Source organism: Ovis canadensis, chromosome 6, assembly GCF_042477335.2.
Source record: "Ovis canadensis isolate MfBH-ARS-UI-01 breed Bighorn chromosome 6, ARS-UI_OviCan_v2, whole genome shotgun sequence".
Taxonomy (NCBI): Eukaryota; Metazoa; Chordata; class Mammalia; order Artiodactyla; family Bovidae; genus Ovis; species Ovis canadensis.
This window is the reverse complement of record NC_091250.1, coordinates 121,734,442-121,756,053: the sequence shown is the minus strand read 5'-3', so window position 1 is coordinate 121,756,053 and position 21,612 is coordinate 121,734,442. Positions and strand designations below refer to the sequence as shown.

The window sequence follows — 21,612 nt, the reverse complement described above, 5'->3', positions numbered from 1 at the left end:
AGCCACCGGGGAAGTCCTAAAGCCAAGTTGGTCCCTTGCAAACTGGGATGAGCTGGTCATCGTACAGCGGCCACCTCCTCACCTGTTGAGCCATCAGCATCTCAGTTTTCCATATTACTTCACAACGGACAAGTCAGAAGGGTCTCCATTAATTGACAGTGTCCGTGTGCCTGGCCCTCTGTTGAGCATCCCCTGGCCGCCAGGGATTCAGTCTGCACAGGCGCTCTGTGAAGGAGGCACGCTTACTGTCCTTCATCATGACCCATGCCCCTCTTTTCTACTAGCCCTCTCATTTCCTTATCAGCTTTTTGTGTCAGTTTCATTCAGTCATGTCCGACTCTTTGCAATCCCGTGGACAGCAGCCTGTCAGGTTCCTCTGTTCATGGAATTCTCCAGGCAAGAATTCTTAAGTGGATAGCCATCCCCTTCCCCGAGTTGATCTTCTTGATCCAGGGATTGAATCCAGGTCTCCTGCATTGAAGGCAGATTCTTTACCATCTGAGCCACCAGGGAAGTGAAGTGTAGTGAAAGTCACTTGGTCATGTCTGACTCTTTGTAACCCCAAGGACTACACAGTCCGTGGAATTCTCCAGGCCAGAATACTGGATTGAGTAGCCTTTCCCTTCTCCAGGGCATCTTCCCAACCCAGGAGTAGAACCCAGGTCTCCTGCACTGTAGGCAGATTCTTTACCAGCTGAGCTAAAAGGGAAGCCTGAGCCACCGGGGAAGTAATGATAATTATCCCTAGAGGGTAGCAGAAGTGTCAGGGTGAAGACCTAACAGTTTCCCAAACGTCCATCCAATGACCCGGCATGAGCCAGATGCTTTGTATGTAGTCTTAGTGTTCCCACCACAGTAGGAATAGACAGTTATCATGACCTTTCTTTCATAGATGAGAAAGCAGAGGCTAGGAGAAGCCAGTTTACTTCCAAGGCCACCTAGAGACGAAAGTAGGGCGGTGGGACTTGAATCCTGCAGGTTCCTCTTATTCCGCTGCTCCTAAGCAACCATGTGCCAAACTGATCTGTGGTCGCTTGATTTTTCCATGAGGACCGGTGATCTCAATATGTGTGTTGGGGATAAAAGTTCAAATAGCATCTGATTTATGTCGCCACCTCGGAGATAATGCTGTCTCTTTGTACCTGAGGCGTGGTTGCCTTGTGTGCGGAACCAGAAAGTTATCCTGGGCTGAGATGCAATGCATGAGGTGCTCAGCTTATAAACTGAGGCAGCCCTTTACAGGAAGCGTTCTCTGAAGGCTAGAAACTGGTGTGAATCCAATCTAACTTGAAGCACATTGGTGCTGTGGCTACAGTGCTCTTTTTGTCAAGGGCCAAGCGGAAGGAGGTACCGTGACCAGCATCTTCTGTGAAGGGGACTGCTCTCTCATGGCGCCATGCTTCCTCCACAGGCATCGCCCTCAGCGCGCTCCCCATGTACGTGAGTGAGATCTCGCCCAAGGAGATGCGCGGCTCTCTGGGGCAGGTGACCGCCATCTTCATCTGCGTCGGAGTCTTCGCGGGGCAACTGCTGGGCCTCCCGGAGCTGCTGGGAAAGGTAAGTGCGGCTTCCCAGCCAAACACATTTCTCAGTTCATGTCACCATCCCTGATCCCCGTATCCCTTGCCAGACGAAGGGCAGTCAGAGGCGAGCCCTTCCTCCAAAACCTTGTCCCTAGCCTCAGAATTCTTGAGCACTCAAGCATTCCGTTTATTATTAGAGAAAAGTTGTTGCTAAGTTTCTTTGATTGGGTTTGATTATCTCTTTAGAAAATAAAGAATATACAAACCAATTCAAAACGTACAGAATGTATTAATTCATTCGCCCAATGGCTGTTAAGAGCTCACTTACGTTCATTTAGGCTCTGACTTTGCTTAGATAACTTATATACACTTTTTTTTTTTAATGGAATCACACCATACACTGGGTTGGCTAAAAAGTTTGGGTTTTCCATAATATCTTATGGAATATTTTCCATAATATTTCCATAAGTGTTTTCCAGAATATCTTATGGAAAAACCCAAACGAACTTTTTGGCCAACCCAGTACATTGTTCTGCTACTTGCTGTCTTCATTTAATATATTTTGGGCATCTCTCCAGTGTTTGGCTCGGCTCTGCCTCACTCCTGAGTCTTTCTTACCCATGTGCTTAGTTGCTCCGTTGTGTCTGAGTCTTTGTGACCCCATGGACTGTAGCCCACCAGGCTCCTCGATCCATGAGATTGTTTTCCAGTAAGAACGCTGGAGTGGGTTGCCATTTCCTCCTCCAGGGGATCTTGCTGATCCAAGAATCGAATGCACAACTCCTGTGTCTCCTGCCTGGCAGGCGGATTCTTTACCACTGATCCATTGGGAAATATGTATTGTAAAAGCACCAGATTCCAGCAGTCCTTCAGAGAGCTGAATCACTCTTAAACTGCTAGTGAGAATGTGAAATGACATGGCCATTAAGGAAAAAGCATTTGGTAATTTCTCAGAAGCTAAAAATTCCTTTACAATACCTCCTATCAATTGTGCTAGCAGGCATATATCCCAGGGAAATTCAAATTAGGTTTGTACAAAAATATGTACACAAATGCTTACGGCAGCTTTTTTTTTGTAATGGCAAAAACTAGAAAGAATCTAGAATTCTTTCCCACATTCATATCTAACCACCAGTCTTTGGTGGCTGGCTTTCGGTTTTGGAAGCAGGAAGGCCTGACTTTAAGTCCCAGCACAACCATGTACTTGCTGCATGGCCTCAGCAAGGAGGAACACCTTGCCCAGGTTGGGGTGGGGATGGGTGTGATCAAGGGGGGCTGCCCAGAAGAGGTGGCCTCTAAACTGAGCCCTGGAGGGTGAGCAGTTAGGCAGGTGATGAGGAGGTTTGGAGAGAAGACCCCAAGAGAAAGGGAATAACTAAAGAAAAGGCCCTGAGATGGGAATGGGGCTATGAGAGACCTGGGAGCGGCTTGGGGGCTGAGAGAAGACTGGGCATGGGGAAGGTGAGAGGTGAGGCACCTGTTCGCAGACCTGCAGAGGACTTCCTCCCAGGGCAGTAGGGAGCCCTGGGCGATGCTAGAGCAGGGGAGTGACCTAGCCAGACCTGAGTGCGAAGCTGGCTCTGGGGAGATGGGGGCAGGTGTGGGCTAGAGGGGGAGGAGTCAGAGCATGGAGAGTGACCTAACTGGGACTTGCTATTGGGCAGGGAAGGATGAGGTGGGAACTGAAACAGTGGCCTGAAGGAGAGAGAGGAGGGCGATGGAATCCACAGCCTTGCTGCCTGAGTGTCCGGGGAGGATGAGGGAGGGAGAATGGTGAAGATGCCTCCTGGGGAAGCAGAATCATCCCCTTCCCCCTTCCCCAAGAGGACCAGGAGGGAGGAGAATAAACCATGGCTGACAGTCAGCGTTGAATGGCCACCACTTCTGGCCCTTTGAGCAGAGAAGGAATGACCAACCCTGCCCTGGGCTGCCTCCCAGCAGGAGGCAGGCGGCAACCGAAACAAACCTAACAAACGCTCATATCGATGTTGCTTGAGTGAAGCACATCTTTAATGCCGTTCATACCCGACAGCTGCTGTGTGAGTGGCTCGTATCTATAGGCGTGGAAACATGAGCTGAGAGAGGTAAGGCATAGAACTAAGTAGTAAAAAAAAAATTGTTGGAGCTGAAGCCAGAACCTGAATCTGCCTGCCTGCACTCCTACATGTGGGGTGCGTCTTACACATTCCAGATGGGACCCTCTGGATTCTCTGGGAGTGTGACTAAGACTCTGACTCCAGTTACACCCTGTGGACCCTTTCCCTACATCACCTGCTGGGTGTCCTGCTTGTGTGCGTGTGTGCTAAGTTACTTCAGTTCGGTTCAGTTCAGTCGTTCAGTCGTGTCCGACTCTTTGCGACCCTATGAATCACACCAGGCCAGGTCTCCGTGTCCATCACCAACTCCCGGAGTTCACTCAGACTCACGTCCATCGAGTCAGTGATGCCATCCAGCCGTCTCATCCTCTGTCGTCCTCTTCTCCTCCTGCCCCCAATCCCTCCCAGCATCAGAGTCTTTTCCAATGAGTCAACTCTTCGCATGAGGTGGCCAAAGTGCTGGAGTTTCAGCTTTAGCATCATTCCTTCCAAAGAACATCCAGGGCTGATCTCCTTCAGAATGGACTGGTTGTATCTCCTTGCAGTCCAAGGGACTTGTCCAACTCTTCGCGACCCCATGGACTGTAACCCACCAGACTCCTCTGTCCATGACATTGCCCAGGCAAGAATACTAGAGTGGGTTGCCATTCCCTTCTCCAGAGGATCTTCCCGACACAGAGATCGAACTTGCTCCTCCTGAAGCTCCTGCATTGCAGGTGGATTCTTTACCACTGAGCCACTAGGGAAGCCCGGGTGTCCTACGCTTCAACTCAGTTCTGACACTATCTACCCAGACACAGTGTCAGAGTCTACAGGTCTTAAGTCCAGGTCTTTACATGTGCTTCTGACCTACAGGCTATAAATCGGAGGTTCCCAGGACCCCTCCTTGGGTTCAATTAATTTGCAAAATTGGCTCACAGAATTCAGGAAACCAGTTTACTTACTACATAATGGTTTATTATAAGAGGATGTAACTCAAGAACGGCCAGATGGAAGAGCTGCCTAGGGCAAGGTGTGGGGAAAGGGTATGGGGCTTCCATGTTTTAAAAATAGGTTCACCAACCAGAAAGCCTTTCAAACCCCATCCTCTTGGGTTTTAACAGGAGGTTTCACTATAGACATGATTGAGCAAACATTGGTCATTGGCATTGAACTTAATCTCCAGCCTCTCTTCCCTCCCCAGATGTCTAGAGGGTGGGACCAAAAGTTCCAACTTTCTAATTAATTGGTTGATTCACCTGACAACAAGCCCTCATCCTTAGGTGTAGTCCAAAAGTAACCTCATTGACATAAATTCATCAATTAGGAAATACCAAGGGTTTTAGGAACTCGGTGCCAGAACCACAGGACTTCCCTGGTGTCAGTGGTCAAGAACCTGCCTGCTGATGCAGAAGGCTTGTGTTGATCCCTGGGTCAGGAAGATCCTCTGAAGAAGGAAATGGCATCCCACTCCAGTATTCTTGTCTGGGAAATTCCATGGACAGAGGAGCCTGGCGGGTTACAGTGGGGTCACAAAAGGTTGGACGCAACTTAGCAACTGAGGACACACACCCCAGAACCAGGACAAGGACCACAGGGGTCTTAGTCCTTTGGGGACTGCTATATGGGCCTCCCCAGTTGCTCAGATGGTCAATAGTCTGCCTGCAATACAGAAAACATGGATTTGATCCCTGGGTCTGGAAGATCCCTTGGAGGAGGAAATGGCAACCTAGTCCAGTATTCTTGCCTGGGGAACTCCATGGACAGAGGAGCCTGGCGGGCTACAGTCCATGGGATCACAAAGAGTTGGACATGACTGAGTGACTGACAAAAATAACACAAAAGTACCATAGAGCTAGTGGCTTATAAACAACAGAAACTTATTTCTCACAGTTCTGGAGGCTAGAAGTCCACTATCAAGGTGCCCACATGGTCAGTTTCTGGCGAGGGGCTCATCCTGCCTTGTACCCACAGCCACACTCTCACTGTGTTCTCACATTGGGGAGACAGGTCATCTCTTATGTGTCTTCCTCTAAAGGCATTAATCCCATTCATGAGGGCTCCATCCTCATGACCTTATCACCTCCCAAAGGCCCCACTTCCTAATATTATAATCCTGGGGGTGAGGATTTCAACATATGAATTTGACGGGGTCTCATTCAGTCCAGAGCAGGTCTCAGCTCTTTCCTGAACCTCTATCTTCTCGTTTCCTTCACTCATCCATTCACTCACTCAGTGCACTTGCTAATCACTCACTTGGGTGCTGGAGCTGCTTTGATGGTAAACATGAGCCAGGTACAGTCTGTACCTTCATCTTGCTCACCGTCTGCAGGGACTGTGTGACCTTGGACAGGTCACCCACCTCCATGAGCCAGTGTCCTCCTTGAGGAGGAATGCTTGCAAGTCCCAAATCTCCAAGTTCCACTCCAGCGTAAATTCCTCCAAGGGGACATCTCTGGCAGACAGTGACTCGTTCAGCATGTCCCCAGAATGAACACCTTACGCATACCTGTCCATGCTGTTATTTCTGCCTCTTCTGCTTTGTCCTATAGTAGATCATGTCTTATTGATGTGTATGTATACTAAGCCCAGAGGTTTCAAGTTGATTCACTCATTCAGAAAATATTTAGAAAGCTTCTTCTCTGGGACAGGTGTTGCGCTGGTGGCTGTTGGTCATGAGCCGAGGATTTCAGACTACTCCCTGCCCTTGGGGAACTCACAGGAAAGACAATTAACCAGTGATCATCATGATGGGATAAAAGTAGGGCATTGTCCTAGAATAGGGGGTCCAAGATGGTTTTCTGGAAGAAATGACACTCAAACTCATGCCTTGAGGATGAATAGAATTTATCCAGGTGGGGAAGTGGTGGAGAGAGAGAAAGAGGGAAAGAAGCAGAGCTGGGAAGGGTGTTCCAGGTGGAGGGAACAGTGTAAGTGAAGGCCCTGGCATTTGTGGAGAGGCAGAAACCCTAGGGGAACTGGAGCACCGAGAGGGAGAGGGAGGTGCTACAGAAAAGGTAACACACCTGAACAGTGAGTGTAGTGAAGGGTGAGCAAGATGAGGAGGCTCAGTGGAGACTGTAGACCTGTGCAGTGAGGGTAGACAGGTACTGCTATTTCCCCGACAGGTACTTGACTGTTTCTTGTGTGTGTTAGCTGCTCAGTCATGTCCGACTCTTTGTGACCCTATGGACTCTAGCCCGCCAGGCTCCTCTGTCCATGAAATTTACCAGACAAGAATATTGCAGTTGGTAGCCATTCCCTTCTACAGGGTATCCTCCCAACCCAGGGATGGAACCCAGGTCTCCTGTATTACAGGTAGAATCTTTACCATCTGAGCCACCAGGAAAACCTCTACTTGACTAAGGTGATAGCATTTACGGTGAAAGTCACTCAGTCGTGTCTGACTGTTTATGACCTCATGGACTATACAATCCATGGAATTCTCCAAGCCAGAATACTGAAGTGGGTAGCCTTTCCCTTCTCCAGGGGATCTTCCCAACCCAGGGATCAAACCCAGGTCTCTCGCATTGCAGGCGGATTCTTTACCGGCTGAGTCATATCTAATTTTCAAGAGAAGCTAGAAGTCTGAATTTTTATGTCACATTTCTTGATTTTTAAATAACTGAAAATTGTTTGGGTTTGGGTCAGCCTGTGGGCCATTTTTTCATATACTTTGATGGGGACTTGTGTGCCTATGAAGGTTTATCTTTGTCGAAGAGCAATGAGAAATCCTTGACAGGTTGAAGTAAGGCAGTAACAGAATAAGATGAGCACTTAAAAAAAAAAAGACTTTGGGGGAAAGGACTGGATCCCAACAAAGCCCAGGGAAATTGCACTGGTCCAGAGGAGAGATGCTGGGAGCTTGGATTAGAGTGATAGTGGTAGGCAAGGAATGGGTGGGTGAGATGGCTTAGGCAGTGATGGGATGTAGGGCCTGAGGGAAGAGGAGTCAAGGATAATTCCGGGTTCTGGCATATCACTCAGGTAGCATGGCAGTAGCAGATGCTAAAATAAGGAGCCCTGGAGGAGAAGCAACTTTGCAGGGATTCATTGAAATGAATTTCCCAAGTCACAGAGCAACTTAAAAGCAGAACTGATTCAAGACCCAGGTACCTGGGCTCCCAGGAGGGGGTTGTCTCTTCTGGCAGCAACAAAGCTCACAAGCACGATGCTGGCCAAGGAGCACAGCACCCATGCCCACTTTCTGACCCCAAGCCAGCTGAGAAGGTAATGCTCTTCATCCTTGTAGACTGTCTTTTCCCATTAGATTGGATTTATTTCAGATAATCTTGGAGGATACGTGAGTAACTCAGTGAATGTCTTTTTTTGTTGTTTTTTTCATATTCATGCTCAGGGAAGATGGATTTGGGGCTTCTAATACAGGAAAGGATGTCAAATGGTAAATTTTCTTTCATCTCTTTGGGGATTTGCAATACTCCAGCCAAGTGAGATCCACAGTTATTTCACTAAGTGTCAGCGTTTCATTTTCTCTATTTTAATCGAATTTCATTTACCTTCAAAGAGACGACTGAGTTTCTAAAAGAGAATTAAAGAGAGAAAAGCTGTGCTTCAATACAGGCAATTGCTCTGAAAGGCAGAGGCTGGAGGAAGTAGTAAGAAGGCTTTTAGAACAGATTCCAGAAGGCAAGAGAGGGAAATAAATGTAGGAATTAATGCTAGTGCCTTGAATTTAATCAAAGATGCATCATAAAACACTGTGGGATTGAACATTTATGTGACATTTTATATTTCCAAAGAATATTTCAAAAAGCATATTAATTAGCTATTTCTCCTAAAATGATAAAGAAGAAAGGAACTGAGATAAAACTTGTAGGCAGGAGTGTAGGGAGATAGGGAACAGCTTCAGGCCAGGAATTAATGGTTTCATATGCCTGGGAGAGCATTCGTTCCGGATGAGGGTGCAGCCGAGAAAGAAGTGGGAGCTCGGAGTTCATCAGTGCTCCAGTGGGGACACGCTTCACACACGACTTCTGTCCAGTTGGTTCCTGTGCACAAATGTTTAGTGCTTAGCTTGAAACACTAGGGAAATGAGAAAAGGAAATAAAGCAACTTGACATTCTGCCGTGTTAGGGAAGGCAGCTACATCTATTACTGTCTATATTTTTATCTGTTATGCAATAGAGATAACATTGTGCTTAGCTTCGTGTTTTGCTTTTTAAAAAATCACCATCCTATCAAAGTCATTTCTCTCATAAATCCATTTTCAGTGTTACATTATATTCCATCACAAAGGTGCGCTATAGCTATTGCCCATTATTTAATGCGTTTGCTGTTCCTGAATTTACATTAACATGAACCGTATGGAAACAGATATTTTTCATAAATCTCTCAACTCCTTGCTTTTAATTTGCTTGATTTTTATGATTATGTTGCATCCATATCTATTCTTCCACAGTACAGAAGAAATTGATAAATAGAAACATTAAAATGTCTATATCTCACCATTGCTAAACACTTTAATAGTTTCAAAGGCTTTTTCACATTTTTTTTAATTTTAAATTTTTAAAAAAAATTGGAGCATAATTGCTTTACAGAATTGTGTTGGTTTCTGTCAAACGTCAACATGAATCAGTCATAGGGAAATATTTATTTGATTTTTGTGCTGTTCCAGATCCTAGTTGTGGCATATACTCCCTGACCAGGGATTGAACCTGGGCCCCCCTGCATTGGGAGTGCAGAGTCTTAGCCACTGGCCCACCAAGGAAGCCCCTTCTGTTGTTTTTTAATCAGATGAATTTATATACACACACACAAACACATTTGGTTCATTACATTCATAACCTTTTGCAAGCTGATTATTTCACAACACAATGTTGTGAACAAGTCATTAAAATAATTTGTCAAGATAATTTTAATAATAGTTGTACATTATTCTGAGTTACCATAATTTGTTCCATTATTCTTTTATTTGCTGGACATTTCAATTGTGTTTCTTATTGAAACACTGAATTTTTAAACTTAGGATGAACAATCTTCTACATAAATCATTATTCAAATCTCTATTTGTGTGGTTTAGCACCCTAAAAATGAAAACAACAGGTCAAAGAATATACATTTATCTAAGGCTTTTAGGCATATGAAATCTTTCTCCAAAGGCCACCTCAATTTGCTTTCCCACCAGCAGCACACAAGAGCACACAGTGTCATTAGGCTTTTGTCATCCGTAGCATTTAAATAACTTGGATATTTGATAGGCAAAAGCAATATAGTGTTGCTTTAGAATAAATAGCATTTTGTGTTTCTGTGCTCATTAGCAAGGTTGGATATTTCATAAGTGCATTAGTTTTCTGTTGGGGCTGTAACAAATCACCACAAATGAGATGGAAATTTATTCTTGGACCCCAGAAGTTCAAAGGTATTGCAGGAAGGGGGCCTCCTTCCAGGGCCCAAGAGTGGGCTCTTGTCTAATAATCAGAAATGAATTGTCCAAAGAGACACACGTGCTGACCAAACAAGAGACTTTATTGGGAAGGGACACCCGGGTGGAGAGCAGCAGGGTAAGGGAACCCAAGGGAACTGCTTGGCCACGTGGTTCACAGTCTTGGGTTTATGGTGATGGGATTAGTTTCTGGCCAATCATTCTGACCAGGGTCCTTCCTAGCGGTGCAGGCATCGCTCGGCCAAGATAGATTCCAGTGAGGATTCTTGGAAGTTGGTAAGACTTATGGGCTGGCATCTCCTTTTTCCTTTTGACCTTTTCTGAATTATTCCTGTTGGTGGTAGCTTGTTCCAAGCTCCTTACCAGGACCTCCTCCTGTAAGATTACTCTTGCAAGTGATTACTGTCAGATCTGGCCAAGGCAGGTGGTTTCAGTCAGCTGTTCCTCTTAAGAAACTGATTTCACTGGGATGATTTCAAGGTGTCAGAAAGTCTGGGCCCTTCTGAGGAGGAGGAGTCTATTCCTGTCTCTTCCAGCTCTGGTGGTTGCCGGCATTCCTTGGCTTGTGGCCCCGTTGCTCCCGTCTCTGACTCTGTGACCACACCGCCTCCTCCTCTCCTTTCTTTGGTCACATTTCCCTTTGTCTCTGTCAACTGAAAAAAAAAAAAATTCACAGCCTAAAAGTTGAGAGCTATGTTTTATTCTGTGGACATTCTTAGGACTTCAAGCCCGGAAGATAGCATCTCTACCTGAGAAAATTGCTCTGAGGAGGCAAGGAAGGAGCTGAAATATATAGGAGTTTTTGCAACAAAGGGCAGGAAGTAGAAACATCAAAAGATTATTGCTGATTAAAAAAAAACCAATTGTCCCAAGTTAAGGAATTTGCTCTTTTATGTATGGGAAGATGTCAGAGTCTGGGCTCACTGAACTCATTCCTTTGATATGCACCTCAGCCATCTGGGGTCAACATCCTGTGTTTTCCCATCCTGAGCTTCTTCAGGGTTTACCATCAGAGGTGGCTGCAGTCCTGAAGAAAGCTAGATGGTGGACAGTCCTTGTTTCTGTTTCAAGTTCCCTCAGGGCTCACTGTCACTGGGTAACAGTCAATGGCTGCATTCACTGATTGGCCGTGACATCCTTTATATACTGATATGGCAGGCATCATGCTTAGTTCACGCCTCCTTCTTATAAGAACACCTGTGATTGCGGCCCAGATAACTCAGGATAATCTTCCCATCTGGAGATCTTTAACTGCAAAAAAATGTTTTGCCACGTAATTTGATAGTCACAGTTCCAGAGGTTAGAATACAGGCGTCTTTGAGGAGTTCATTACCGATGCTAATGACTCTCTTAGTAATTTTTACAACCTCTTTTGCTTTCTTTAACCTTTTGATATATTTGTGGCATGTATTTTTATGGCTTGGTTTATTTTTACATTTAGTTTCCTTTTTATTTTCAATGTGTGGATTTTTAAAATATATCCTTAAATATAACGAAGTCTTTCTTTTCCTTTGAGATTTCTTCCACTGGTTTTTATCTTAGAAATACAATAAATTTTTATCTGAATTTATATGTGGGTCATGTATGGTATTAGTTTTTACATTTAATTCTTAAAATCTTTTGACTTATTTTAGAATGTGGTGTGAAGCATTTGCACTTATCTTTTGCCCACCTCTCTTGCCACTTTTTCCTAAATTACTCTTTAATCCAAGCGTTTCCTCTGTTGACTTTTGAGGTTTCTTTAGTACACATTATATTCACAGTATACATGAGTTTCTGCTTCTGGGCCATCCACTTTGTTCCTTCATTTCTATTCTAGTGTTCATACTTCGTTTGCACGATCGTAACGTTATTATATGTTTAATATTGTCCCTGCTAGTGTTGATTTTCAAAACTGTGCTGGAAACATTCACTTGTGTATTCTCCCATGGGAACTTTAAAACTATTTCCTCATTTTCAACACAAAAAAGTCTTTGAAGCTGTGACTGGAATTGTGTTAAACTGTTTGAACCCAATTAAGATTGTTTTTCATAACTCATTATTTCCACTGAGAAACACATGATGCCTTCCTCTTTATCTAGATTTTCTTATTATCACTCAGCTATTTTTATTGCTATTGTATTTCTAACTAAGCAAAAGGGGGATTAATTTTTTGTTAATTATAGTTATCTTATTTTTGCTGCGACTGGAGTTTTTTTCCATTACGTTTGGTTGTTAACAAAATATGGGAAAACTACTGATTATATATGTTAGTCTGGAACTCTCTTTTACTTTCTTATACTTTTTGGTTGCTTATTTGTTTATCCAGACAATTCAAATGAGTGATTACTGATAGCATCTGTAAAGACTGACAATTCTGTCTCTTCCTTTCTGATAATCTTTCCTTTTTTTTTGTTTTACTGACATTCATGTCTAATTGCATTGACCAGGCTATGTTAATAATGTTGACTTCAGGGGGCATCTTTGTTTTCCCTATTTTATTGGAAATATTTATTGTGTTTCATCATTAATTTAAATATGTTAATTTTTCAATTTAAAGTGGATATTATTTATCTTGGTTAGGAATTATATATCTCATCTTAGTTTCTACAGACTATCAGTAATGTGGAAAATATCTTCTAGTTTTTATTCGGCTAATGATGCTTCTTTGTTACCTGACAATCAATTATTAGATATGGTATACTATTAGAATGCTTTGTGTGAAACCATCCTCACATCCCTGGGATATATCTTTATTGGTCACTATCAAACATTTTTTAAATGTTATTGAATTTGATTCATTAGTGTCTTACTTAGATTTATATACTTATAGCCAGAGATGAGATTTATCTAGACTTTTAATGCTTAATCTATATTTTTAAAATCTCTCTTCATCTTTTACTCATCCTCAGTTTAGTTCAGTCACTCAGTCGTGTCCAACTCTTTGCAACCTCATGGGCTGCAACACGCCAGGCCTCCCTGTCCATCACCAACTCCTGGAGCTTGCTCAAACTCATGTCCTTTGAGTTGGTGATGCCGTCCAACCATCTCATCCTCTGTCGTCCCCTTCTCCTCCTGCCTTCAATCTTTCCCAGCATCAGGGTCTTTTCAAATGAGTCAGTTCTTCGCATCAGGTGGCGAAAGTATTGGAGCTTCAGCTTCAACATCAGTCCTTCCAATGAATATTCAGGACTGATTTCCTTTAGGATGGACTGGTTGGATCTCCTTTTAGTCCAAGGGATTCTCAAGAGTCTTCTTCAACACCACAGTTCAAAAGCATCAATTCTTTGGTGCTCAGCTTTCTTTATGGCCCAACTCTCACATCCATACATGACTACTGGAAAAACCATAGCCTTGACTAGACGGACCTTTGTTGGCAAAGTAACGTCTCTGCTTTTTAATATGCTGTCTAGGTTAGATGATATCATATAACATTAGTAATTGAAGTATCAAAAGACCTCACTAGTAAAACCATCTCATCCTAGTCTTTCCAGAAAGAAATTCTGGGAGGATATTCTATCAGCTTCTTCTTTAATTAACAGTCTGTCTGCTTTTGAATCTGTTTTTAAAATTGCTGCCTTTTCAATAAAATCATTCATTTCATTGCAACATTCAAATATATACACACAAATATACATACAACTAAGCTTTTTCTTTTTTAGTGCTTTTTAAAAATAATTTTAAAAATAATTTGTGGGTCTTCATTGCTGCGTGGGCTTTTCTCTAGTTGCGAAAAGAGCAGGGACTACTCTCTAGCTGCAGGGCGAGAGCTGCTCCTTTCAGTAGCTTCTTTTGTGGTGGATCAGGGCCTCTGGGGCTCACAGTCTTCGGTATTTGCAGCACCTGGGCTCAGTAGTTGAGGCTCCCGAGTTCTGGAGTACAGCTCAATAGTTGTGGCACACAGGCTTAGTTGCTCCGTGACGTGTGGGATCCTCCCGGATCAGGGATTGAACCTGTGTCTCCTGCACTGGCAGGCAGATTGCTTACCACTGAGCCACTGGGGAGCCCCACATACAACTATGTTTTAATATCCTTATGCCTATTCTTTATATCCTCTCTTTTGATTGAATTTTGTTTATTTGATTGTTGCTCTCACTCAGATAACATTTTTGAAAGGTAACATCTGATTTTCTTTGCAAGGTTAAACTCTGTTATCCATTTTATTGCTTTCCAGTTTTATTGATTTCTGCTTTGTCCCATTCCTATTCATACATTTTTTTCTTTGAACACAGGTCTGCCAATATTCTGAAAAATTTTTAGTATGCCAGTTTCTCAATGTTACTGTTTCTACATGATTTTTCATTTTGATTCCATACTCCAAACAATTAATTAGAATAATGTTTTCAATTCCCAGTAGATGTGTCTTTGTTCTTGTCACTCACTGTGATTTTTATTTTGTTGTGTAAGTAGAAAGTAACCCTTAAATTTCTCCTATGGGGAACATGTTAAGGTTATTCTGTGGCTGGCTTGCAACCAACCTTTGTAAATATTCCATGTTTGCTTAAGGACAGTAGCTCTTTCTTGGCACATTATATGCAGAACTAGTATTAATGACTGTGATTTCATCACAATAATTATTGTTAATCTACAAAATACTAAGGATCTCATACTGGAAATCCACGAGAGATTAAAAAGAGGAGAGAAAAAATGATTCTATCATAGCAGAATGAACTCCAGAGGGCGGGGCACATAGCACCCCCCTGTAGCTCTAGTTCTGGGGTCAAGCTGCCTGAATCTGCCTTCCAGTCCCACCACACACAGCTGTGGAACTTTGAATAAGTTTCGGAACCTCTCTTCACCGTTTCCTTACCTATTCAATGAAATTACAATGACACCTGGTTCTTGAGGGCTTTTGCAAGGCTTAAAGAGGGAAATAGATGTCAAGCGCTTTGAAACAGGACTTGGAACCGATGCTAAATAGATGTCAGCCAAGATCTCATTTAACTCATGTAATAGTTCTTGGAAATAGATATTATTACTTTCTGTGTTAAAGATTAAAGGTTCAGTCTCAGAGAGGTTTAATAATGACCCCAAATAGCTATAGCGAGAAGGCAGGAGAGCCTGGTAGGAGCCCGAGATTCCTGGCTTTGAAGCCATGACCTCTGTGCTGTAGGACCTGCAGAGCAGATGGGGAGCAGGGGGAGGCACCCTAAAGCTTAGAGTCCTGGCATAGGAAGTTGGGCAGTCAGGCAGGCTGTCCTGTCAAAAGAAGGACACAACAGCACTTCTTTTCTATAAGCTTTTCATCTTGGACTCTCTGTACTTCATCTAAGCATGGGGAGAAAGGACAGTTTGATTCTTACCAAAATATGAGAAGACACGTATTCATCCACGTTAAAGTAGTTGCAAACAGTCCAACAGCATTTTCACCTGATGAGACTCTTCATGTCTCCAGTAACTGAGAAATCACACCTTTTCTCTTTGAAATGAAGAATCTCACTCAGGGCATGGCTCAGATGTTTTCTGTAGCAGGAGAAAATGTTCTGGTGGGCTGGGAGCACCCACAGGATGAGTTTCCTTTGATGGAAACTAGGGAAAAAGAAAATTAGAGACTGTCACATCTTCATCCTTCCTGCCACTTCAGAGTTCCTCACAGGGTGATGCCCGGTCTCCTTCAGACAACCTTGTGAGCTCTGAATTTTCTCTTTTAGATAATTCAAGCTTTCCAGTGGGGCAATGTGGGTCCCATTAGCTTCTGGGTCCCATTCAATCTCCCTCTCCAGCAATAAGAAAAAGAATTGTTCCTTAGCCTCTGCGTATCTTTGTTAGTAAAATGGGGATAAGTGTGCACAGCTCACTTGAGTTGTGAAAATTAGACGCAGTGATACACAGTTCTTAGGACTCGCTCCCTAGTTGGCTCCATTTGGGTTCACTTCGTGCAGGCTATATGCTGGACGCCCTCACCACATCACCTCTCTCCCGTGAGACACTAGAGTTAGCTGTTGCCACATCAGTCTTCAGGCTTCCCAGGTCACTCAGTGGTAAAGAACCCGCCTGCCAAGGCAGGAGACACAGGAGCTGCGGGTTTGATCTCTGGGTTGGGAAGATCCACTGGAGGATGAAATGGCAAGCCACTCTGGTATTCTTGCCTGGAAAATCACATGGACAGAGGAGCACGCACACACCTCAGTCTTCTGCAAAAGCTACTCCTCTCTTAGGAAGTTGGCTGGGTCTGCTGTGGAATCAAGTGGTTGTCCATGTGGTGGTCTTTCCCAAGAACTGAGGTCTGAGGTCTTAGCTCTTCGTATCATCATAGATCTGACGGTGGGGTCTGTGACACTGAGTTGCTCCCTAAATGTCGAGGGAATGCACAAAATTTTCTTGATGTTGGAATGATGAATGCCCCAGTTCATGAATTTTCTAATGCTTCTTTGCTCCTGAGAACACAAACAGACCCCCAGGCTTATCTGCTGTGATGTGTGTGGGCAAGCGGCAGGCCACGGAGTACTGCACTGTGGCTTGTGCGGTCCCCTCTCCTGACCTCGAGGTCTTCATGTCTAAAAGGAGGGGCCTTTATAGACGTCACTGTAGGGCTCCTGTCTGCTCTGACTTCTACGTGATGGTTAATGCTCTGGGTGACGTGTGACCCTGGGCGCCACAGCCCCCAGTCAGCTCGGCTGGTATCTCAGCCTGCAAGCAAGGAAGGTTGAAGGGATACAAAGATAAATTTAATTGGTCTTGAAGACATGTCATCTGGAATTTTAAAGACAGTCTCTGAAGCTTGCCTTAACTTTGCATTCTGTCTTCAAGATAGCTGCAGGGAAAAACAATTAGCCCAGCTGCCCTCTGAGTAGGTGGCCTGGAGTGGGTGTTGGAGGGGAGAGAGAATTCCCTGAGCCCCATGAAGGGAGAGATGGGCAGCTCTTGAGGTTTGTTTGGTCATAAGGTTCGTGCCCTGTGGTTTATGTGGCCCCAGCAGTCAGGCTTCTCAGACGGCAAAGTGTCTGCCTGTAATGTGGGAGACCTGGGTTTGATCCCTGGGTCGGGAAGATCCCCTGGAGAAGGAAATGGCAACCCACTCCAGTACTGTTGCCTGGAAAATTCCATGGATGGAGGAGCCAGGTAAGCTACAGTCCATGGGGTCGCAAAGAGTCGGACATGACTGAGCACCTTCCTTACAGCCAGGCTGGTATGCCTCGGAGGGGACAGTTCAGCAAAGGTCAGGCAGAGAGCAAGGTCATTGCATCATCAGACCTGGGCTCCAAGCTCCAAAAATTCACATTTGTTATGGGTTTGTTTTACCTGTTAATTCAGGAAATCCATGAAATAACCCTACAGATTAGATACGGTCTGTATCATCCCCATTTCACAGATGAGAACACTGAGGCAGAGAGAGCTGTACAGATGTGCTCAAGATCACACAAGTAATGAGCTGTGGAGCTGGGGTTTGAAGACGGGTTGCTAAAATTCCTGCTGTTTTGGCCTTGGCCTGTCTCGGACAGAACCCAGCTAAACAGAAATATTTATAAAAAATGCTCCCTACCCACAGCCAGCTCTTACTGTCTGGCTGGTCTATAACACTTTCTCTTCAACAAATCCTTCTGAACACCACTGGTGCCCCCTCATCACCTCCAGGAGTTTGGCCATTTCATCATCATCTCTGTCTCACGAGGCTGTTGGAAAGACAAGAAGGTGGATCTGAAATGCCTTGTGATCTGCACATTGCGATACAGGCGTGCAAAGGGATCACATCACCTGCAGCCTCTAGAGCTCTGTGTGCAATGGCTCATCCTCCCCGGGGCAGTGCCATCATTAGACCCATTTCTCAGATGGGGAGAACAAGTCTCAGGGTGATTCAGTGCCCGACTCTGGTTTGCACAACTGCTGAGGAGGTTGGTACCCTCAGCTCCTGGCTACCAGGCCCAGCCCCATAACTTCCACCATGTAGCAGCCACTGTGTCTTGGAAACAAGTCCTGAGTCACCTCATGCAGACGCCACCATCACCCTGGGATGGGGGTAAGCCTTACAGGGGTGGTCCGAGGAGGCTCCTGGGGGCTGCACCTCCAAGATGGCAGCTCAGTCCCACCCTGACATTTGATTTGCTCGACTGCCTTGTACTCGATGCCTTTGAACCCCAGGCCCCCCACTGGGAGGCTCAGGATGGTCCTGCATTCACATAGTGGAGTAGAAAGACTGGAATTTGCAAAATGCTTTCCCTGTGCTGAGCAGTGGGCTTCATCCACATCATCTCACTTAAATTTGCCTCAACCTGGGAAGTAGGTTCTATCATCATCCCATTTTGCAGACTGTAAAATGGAGACTCAAAGGGGAAACTGCCCAGAGCTATCTGGCCAGTGATCTTGGACATGATTTGAACCTGGGGAGGTATTAGGAGTGTGTTATCATATGTGAGACCCCCGAACACACTGTTTGGTCCTTCCTTTCCCCTCGGTGAGGACAGGAGTAGCCAGTTCACCTGTCATCCTTGGCACATGTGCCCTTCATCCAGAAGTTTCACAGAAGATGCTATTGAATAAATGGGTCAAAGCGCTTCCCTCATTTCCAAAGGTGTCATCCTATTTCAGGAACCGAATTGAGTTCTTCACTGATATTGTCTGATGTGATTCCCAAAACACACAGCAATCCTCTAGGATGTGACTACTATTATTACATCCATCTTGCAGATGAGCAAACTGAGTCCATAGAATTTGGAGAACTTGCCCAAGACTACCTGCTAGCAGGAGTCCCGGCCAGGACTCAGCCGAGGCAGTCTGGCCCAGACCCTCACTTGTATCACCCTGTCTGCCTATAACCAAAGCCATCTAGCTCAGGACTCTCACTTTACAGAGAACCTCTGCCCAAGACCTAGATCACAAAATGGGGCTCTCTTGAGTCCTTCAGCCAGAGGCAGCCTGCCGTTGGGCACCCTCTAGTATCTGCAACCATCAGGAGCCCAGGCCATTTGGACTTTGTCTACTGACGATGTATTCATTCATCTGACATTTATTGAGTTCCTACTGTGTGCCTGGCACTGTTCTAGGCTCTATTCAGAAGAAAACAAAACAGACAAGAGCCACTGCCCTCATGAACCTTGCATTTTCATGGAGGACACAGATCAGAGACAAATAAATATTTAAAGCTGGGCAGTAATGAATTCTGTGAAACAAAACAGAGGGGAGGTGGCGAGGGCAGGATTTAGATTTAGAAATAAGGGTAGTTGGATGATGCTAGAAGTTAGATGGATTAGAATGAGAGATTGGGCCCCAATTCAGGCCACTTTAGCAAGCGGGAAGATACTTCTGGGGCCGAGATGCATATGAAGCATGGGAGCATAGAGACAAATTGCTAGAGGAGGAATCCTAGCCTTTTCCCAGAGATGCCTCTGCAGGAACCTCATCTAATCTGGCTTTGTCCCTCTCCCTGCTGGTCTCAGTTTCTGTATCTAGAAAATGGGCACAATTATACTCATTTCATAGGGCTATCGATATAAGCATTAGAAAAGCTGCTACATGGAAAAGTGCTTATTGCCTAGTTTTGTAAATGTTAATAGTTGCCACCTAGCCAGGCAATGGATCCCGTGTTCAGCAAATGAAACCTAAATTCCTCAGCTTGGCACCCAAGACCCCTGAACTGGGGCCCAGTATGTCATTCTAATCCACCTAACCATTTGTTCATTCGCTAAGTCGTGTCTAACTCTCTGCGACCCCATGAACTACAGCATGCCAGGCTTCACTGTCTATCACTGTCTCCCTGAGTTTGCTCAAACGCATTCCATTGAGTCAGTGATGCCATCCAACCATCTCATCCTTTGCCACTCCCTTCTCCTCTTGCCCTCAATTTTTCCCACTTCAGGGTCTTTTCCAATGAGTTGGCTCTTCGCATCAGGTGGCCAAAATATTGGAGCTTCAGCTTCAGCATCAGTCCAGTGAATATTTAGGGCTGATTTCCTTTAGGATGGACTGGTTTGATCTCCTTGCAGTCCAAGTGACTCTCCAGAGTCTTCTCCAGCACCACAGTTCAAAAGCATCAATTCTTGGGCGCTCAGCTTTCTTTATAGTTCAGCTCTCACATCCATACATGACTACTGGAAAAACCATAGCTTTGACTATATAGATCTTTGTTGGCAAAGTGCTGTCTCTGCTTTTAAAATACTGTCTAGTGGGAGGTGGGAGAGGGATTCAGGATTGGGAGCTCGTATACACCCGTGGCAGATTCATGTCAATGTATGGCAAAAACCAATACAGTATTGTAAAGTAAAATAAAAAAAAAAAGAGAGAGAGAGAGACTTGGAAGCTTACAAGATACTGAAAATTAATTGTTTTCAGTGGGAAATAAAAGCAACTTAATTGCAAAAAATAAAATAAAATACTGTCTAGTTTTGACATAACTGTTCTTCTTCCAAGGAGCAAGTGTCGTTTAATTTCATGGCTGCACTCACCATCTGCATTGATTTTGGAGCCCAAGAAAATGAAATCTGACCCTGTTTCCACCTTTTCCCCATCTATTTGCCATGAAGTGATCTAACCTCTGCTGCTGCTGCTGCTGCTGCTGCTGCTGCTGCTGCTGCTGCTAACTCACTTCAGTAGTGTCCGACTCTGTGCGACCCTCTAGCCCCATTCAATTACCCATATTTCCAAATCCCTCCTTACTCCCCCACCATCCCGAAATCATCCTGCTGTTCCCACATTCTGGTACCATTTGCTTTCTTTCTGTCTCTCAATCCATATCCTTCAGCCTTCCAGAAAGATCCAACTCCAAACTCCAGTAAAGGAATATAACTGAACAGCCCTTCTGAAAATAGAAAGAAGCTGAACATCCCCTGTGCTTGGCCTGATGCTGCAGACAAAAGCTTTTGCTCGCTCTGCTGAATCCTCATAATAGCCCTTTACCATGCCTTTGGTCTGTTTAGGTAACATCAGGACATGCCCTTTCTTTGTGTTCACCTCTGGTTTCATCCTGCTTGTAAGCCCATTAGAGGCTGGACCACTCTCGTTCGGATTCACCTTCCTCTTCCCTGCACTGCCTGGTGTGGGAGAGATGATGCCGTCTGACTGAAGAAGCATTTTGTCGGGGGAGGCTGTGCACCTCTCTTATGGGCTTAATTGGATGGAGGGGCTGTCTCAGTCTAGTGGAAGCAGAGCTTGTTTTCTTCCAGGCAGAAGGAACTCTTTTGTTTCTCCAGAGCCAGTCTGCGTGGTTTAATGGAGTCTGAGCGAGCTGGGAAGGCACAGGGCCCTGGGGACATGAAAAGCCCAGGCTCTGTACTCCCATAATTGCATGAGGCAGATGTTGCTTCTGGCGGATTGGAAGTCTCTGTGTTTGGAAGAATAAGATTCCTCTCATGTGGAAATTGACCTCTCAGCTTCCCAAGCAGCACTTACTGATAGACATTCCTTTCTGGGTTATGGACACTGAGGGGAGAATAACACCCAGTTGGCAGCCTGGGTCCCTGCCCAGGAGGACTTGGTGTTGCCAATGACAGTGATTTGACAGAAATCCTCCCCCTCTCCATCCTGCACGTACACACCCATCCATCAGACCCAGGCATGAATATTTGGGTTTCTTAGGCCCAGACCAGCTCCAGTTGTGAAGCTGAATCACAGCAGATGGATTTGAGCCTATAGACCAGGGATTTTACCATCTGGAATTCCAAAGGAAAGTGCATGATTCCAGAAAAGTGCCCCAAATGAA

The 21,612-nt window shown here is 44.9% G+C and overlaps 1 protein-coding gene across 1 annotated transcript in view; it reads left to right on the top strand.

Annotated features, from left to right (window-relative positions):
- The window catches only part of SLC2A9 (solute carrier family 2 member 9), a 219,957-nt gene that overhangs the window by 44,159 nt on the left and 154,186 nt on the right, over nt 1-21,612 (top strand). The window contains exon 5 of the mRNA XM_069595056.1: nt 1,412-1,557. Within this exon, the coding sequence (XP_069451157.1) occupies nt 1,412-1,557 (146 nt within the window). The remainder of the gene's footprint in view (nt 1-1,411; nt 1,558-21,612) is intronic.